Source organism: Juglans microcarpa x Juglans regia, chromosome 8D (genome assembly GCF_004785595.1).
Source record: "Juglans microcarpa x Juglans regia isolate MS1-56 chromosome 8D, Jm3101_v1.0, whole genome shotgun sequence".
Taxonomy (NCBI): domain Eukaryota; kingdom Viridiplantae; phylum Streptophyta; class Magnoliopsida; order Fagales; family Juglandaceae; genus Juglans; species Juglans microcarpa x Juglans regia.
In genome coordinates this window covers 30,213,864-30,218,719 of record NC_054608.1, presented here as the reverse complement: position 1 = coordinate 30,218,719, position 4,856 = coordinate 30,213,864, and the positions used below count along the sequence as shown (strand labels likewise).

General features: G+C 38.1%; 1 protein-coding gene across 1 annotated transcript; it reads left to right on the top strand.

Moving 5' to 3' along the window:
- Positions 1-335: 335 nt before the first annotated feature.
- On the top strand, positions 336-4,254 carry LOC121242673 (auxin efflux carrier component 1-like). The gene is made up of 6 exons (XM_041140591.1): positions 336-1,869; positions 2,003-2,246; positions 2,383-2,468; positions 2,912-3,069; positions 3,584-3,660; positions 3,918-4,254. Exons 1-6 carry the CDS (start codon positions 678-680, stop codon positions 3,982-3,984), a joined length of 1,824 nt encoding a protein of 607 aa, XP_040996525.1. The 5' UTR covers positions 336-677; the 3' UTR covers positions 3,985-4,254.
- The last annotated feature ends 602 nt before the right edge of the window (positions 4,255-4,856 follow it).

Sequence of the window (4,856 nt, the reverse complement as noted above, 5' to 3'; positions counted from 1 at the left end):
TTCCATGAATATCTTCTTTTTTTATTAACCCACCACAGAAAAAAGAGAAGAAAATAAAAACCAAAAAAATAGGAGGAAGAATAAAAACAAGCAAATGTAGCCATGGTAGCCGCATCTACAATACAACCCATGAGCATAAAAGCGAATCCAAGAAGAAAGAGGAAGAGGCTCTTTTACAAAGCCTTTACAAAACAACTACTTAGAGACACACCCCAACCAAAATGCCTTTCTCCACTTTATGCAACCAATGGTGTTATAGAAGATAGAGCCATATACCAACTTACCAAGCTATCAAATACCACCACAAACCCCTCTCTCATCTCTCTCTCTCCAAAACCCAAATCCAAACACAACTCAAAACAAAAGGGAAAAAAACAAAGCAAAATAAAAAAGCAAAAAACTCTGTATGTGCGCTTTGGGGACTGTAAGTGCAAGCTTGTTTCGCAACTCTCAAAGCTGAAAAAATATTGCTGTATTCTGCTTATTACCCACTACCCCAGAAACCAAAACACATGCTCTCCCATTTCCCCAACTCTTTTCATCATCACCTCCACCATCAAAATCTCCTTCTTCTTCTTCTTCTTCCTCAAATTTCATCCAATCTCTTGGAACTTCACCTCCTTCCTCAGAGCTTAGGGACTCTCTCTTAAATTGGGTAATACAAGAACTTATCAAAGATGATCACACTATCAGATTTCTACCATGTTATGACTGCAATGGTGCCACTTTATGTGGCTATGATCTTAGCCTATGGCTCAGTGAAATGGTGGAAGATCTTCACGCCAGACCAGTGCTCTGGTATCAACCGTTTTGTGGCTCTCTTTGCCGTCCCTCTCCTCTCCTTCCACTTCATCTCCACCAATGATCCCTACACCATGAATATGCGGTTCATTGCTGCTGATACCCTTCAAAAAATCATCGTTTTAGTTGTTCTTGCCGTTTGGACTAAGGTGAGCAAAAGGGGTTGCTTGGAATGGACAATTACTCTATTCTCACTCTCAAGTCTACCCAACACTTTGGTCATGGGCATCCCTTTGCTTAAAGGAATGTATGGTGACTTTTCTGGGAGTTTGATGGTCCAAATTGTGGTCCTTCAGTGCATCATTTGGTACACTTTGATGCTCTTCTTATTTGAGTTCAGAGGTGCTAGAATGCTCATATCTGAGCAGTTCCCAGATACAGCAGGCTCCATTGTCTCAATCCATGTTGACTCTGACATCATGTCACTGGACGGAAGGCAGCCTCTAGAAACCGAAGCTGCAATCAAAGAAGATGGAAAACTTCATGTCACTGTAAGAAAATCCAATGCTTCAAGATCAGATATCTTCTCAAGAAGGTCACAAGGTTTGTCATCGACAACTCCCAGACCGTCCAATCTAACCAATGCAGAGATATACTCCTTGCAATCTTCAAGAAACCCAACTCCAAGAGGGTCTAGTTTCAATCATACAGACTTCTATTCAATGATGGCTGGTGGCAGGAACTCAAACTTCGGAGCCTCCGATGTTTATGGCCTCTCAGCTTCACGAGGCCCAACACCAAGGCCTTCGAATTATGAGGAAGATGGTGCAGTCGGTGGCAAGCCGAGGTTCCATTACCATGCTGGGGCTGGTGGTGGTGGTGGTGCTGGGCATTACCCTGCACCAAATCCGGGAATGTTTTCACCAACGGGTTCCAAAAATGTTGGTGTTAATGCAAATGCAAAGAAGCCGAATGGCCAAGCTCAGCAGAAGCCAGAAGATGGTGCTAGGGACCTTCATATGTTTGTTTGGAGCTCTAGTGCTTCTCCCGTATCAGATGTTTTTGGTGGACATGAATATGGAGCTCATGATCAGAAAGACGTGAGATTGGCTGTTTCTCCAGGAAAAGGTTGTTTCCTATTTTCAGTTTTGTTGGATTGTGCTTTTTCTTTCTGTAGAATTCATATTAATTTTAATTTCTGTATATCTTCCTTTATTTGATATTTAAATGGGCTTCTTTTTCTGTTGAATTGGGTTGTTAGTGGAGGGTCACAGAGAGAATCAAGATTACTTAGAGAGAGATGAATTCAGCTTTGGGAACAGAGGGTTAGAAGGAGAGATGAACAACGTTGAAGCTGAGAAAGTGGGAGATGGAAAGCCTAAGACCATGCCACCAACAAGTGTCATGACCAGGCTTATACTCATCATGGTTTGGAGAAAGCTCATTAGAAACCCCAACACCTATTCAAGCCTAATAGGTCTCACTTGGGCACTGGTCTCATTCAGGTATCTGTCCTTTTCATCACAGTATAAACTCTGAACCTTGAAATTGTGCATAGTTTGATATTTTCTTGTATATATGCATATTTTTGGATTATACCCTTTTAATTTTGAACATTTTTGCTTATGGGGTTCCTTGCAGGTGGCATGTTGAAATGCCTGCCATCATAGCAAAGTCCATTTCCATACTGTCAGATGCAGGGCTTGGCATGGCCATGTTCAGTCTAGGTCAGTAAAAACAGTACCCTTCTTGACTACTTGTATTACAGATTTCTTCCAGTCCTCCTCCAGACAAAATTCTCTCCTACACTTTCTTTACTAAAAAAATCTTGCCCGATTCTGTCTCACATTTCATTATTAAAAAGTAGTAATAAGAAAGCAAGCAGACCAGTAACAAAAGCAAGCAAAGTAAAGAAAAACAGTATGGTTATGATAATGTCTTGGGGGGTTTCTTTTATGGATGGGAGCACTCTCTATCTGTCTTCCACTTTTTGCCATGTTTGTGTTGGGTTGCGATGGATTGGTGTTGGTGGTGGTGGTGATGATGAAAGGTCTATCAAAAAAAGAGACTGACAGTCACAGACAGACAGACAGACAGTGTAGGGGATGTGAGGAGGGGGGTAGTGATGGGCATGCTTTGGCTGATGCTTTTTCTATGTGAATATTGACAGGTCTGTTCATGGCTTTGCAACCGAGGATCATAGCATGTGGAAATTCCATTGCAGCTTTTGCTATGGCCGTGAGATTCCTTGCTGGTCCAGCTGTCATGGCAGCAGCTTCCATTGCTGTTGGCCTTAAGGGCGTTCTCTTACATGTTGCCATTGTCCAGGTCATCATCTCATCTTTCTTGCTTTCTTTTCCTCTCTCTTGCCTCCTCCTGACACAACCAATCCTACTTAACTGCATAAGCTCCAAAACTTCACATTCAAAAAAATAAAATAAAATACTATATCTATATATATATATTGCTATGATCAGCTATCTCCTGATAAGATTTTTTATTTTTTATTCAGTTAAATTTATTTAATACATACTATATATTATAATCACAGCATCTCATTCATCAGGTCCTGATCAGGATAATTTTCCTTTTAAATTCTTTTCTGGAGATAGCAAAATATGGGCTGGAAAAGAGCAATAGGAGATAATGTAAAGCAGTGAGCTGCTTAGAACATATATATATATATATATATATATATATATATATATATATAGTTCCAAACATGACTAACGACTTGTTTGGATCAGGGTTATTAATGAACAACAAACATATGTACGTACCCATTTCTCTAAAATGTTCTTTTGCCCCTCGTGTTCCCTTGATTTCCAAAACAAATTAACAGGCAGCTCTCCCACAAGGAATCGTCCCCTTTGTCTTTGCCAAGGAGTACAATGTACATCCTGACATTCTCAGCACAGCGTGAGTATTAAATATTTTTCCAACTCATTAACATCTTTTAATTTAAATCTTTCACTACAAGAAAAATGATCACTAGTGACGGATTATTTGCGACGAAAATGATTTTTTATAACAAAAACAGACTCATTTTAGCAAGAAATAGTCATTTTCGCAGGAAATAACTGACTACAAATAAACAATTTTCTTGTAGTGTTTCTACTATATTATTTTATTATTTTGTGTGTTCTGTAGTATTGAGGAATTTCTGAATTTTGCAGTGTTATATTTGGGATGCTAATTGCATTGCCCATAACGCTCGTCTACTACATCTTGTTGGGGGTATGAGTTGGTGGAAATCATCGCAGAATATGACTGCAACCATCCATGCAATGCTCAAGCAGGGCCATGCATCAATGCATTGATAAGTTCGGATGTTGAAGAAGTCAAAAGCATGCATGCATGATGAGAAATAGGATCGATCGGATCATGATGATCAGAATGAACCTTTTTCTTTTGATTTGTCTTTTGCTAGTAAAATTGTAAAATCATCATGTTTGTAGTCAATTTATAATATATATAAAAAAAAAAAAAAATGTTTCTCTAGTTAACTATAAACAAGTTCTTCCTTTGATTCTATTCCTAGCTAGAATTTATGCTTTCAGAAAAGCAACAGAAACTAGGAAGAAAAGGAAAAGGAAAGGAGGAAAAGTGCTTGATGTGATGATTCATATATACCTTATCCTCCATTAATAATGCTCTACTATTTGAATGAAGGCTCGAGGTTAATTTCAAACTTTCTTTTCTTTTCTGGTTCTGTTTATACCACTAACTCATAAGACAAGTAAACTTGGACAAGAATCAAGATTAACCATGTTTAGAATATTCTACTTAGTACTTACCAATCGATATAGAGATCAATACGTCATTGACATCATTGACATGGTATACATTGATTTTAAGAGAAGTTTGAAATTAAATTATCTTTCAAATCAAATTCTATCATATTAATAGTGTGGATTAATGCACGTGTGTTATAATTTACACAGGCGTGCAAGTATATAAATATTCGTTTAAAAATCATTCATTTTCAAGTACTATTGTTACCAGCATTATATAAATCAAGAGTACTCGAGAAAACTAAATTTGGAAAAGTGATTCTAGACTCTAATTTGATGAAGATTAATTTATAACCAGTTTGTGTTAAGAGTTCATGAGCT

What these genes read in the sequence shown, in the direction of transcription:
- LOC121242673 (XM_041140591.1), top strand. Translation starts at nt 678, where the DNA reads ATGATCACACTATCAGATTTCTACCATGTTATGACTGCAATGGTGCCA. An exon ending in GGCTGTTTCTCCAGGAAAAG is followed by an intron (nt 1,870 to 2,002) that starts GTTGTTTCCTAT and finishes TTGGGTTGTTAG; the next exon opens with TGGAGGGTCACAGAGAGAAT. An exon ending in CATGGCCATGTTCAGTCTAG is followed by an intron (nt 2,469 to 2,911) that starts GTCAGTAAAAAC and finishes GAATATTGACAG; the next exon opens with GTCTGTTCATGGCTTTGCAA.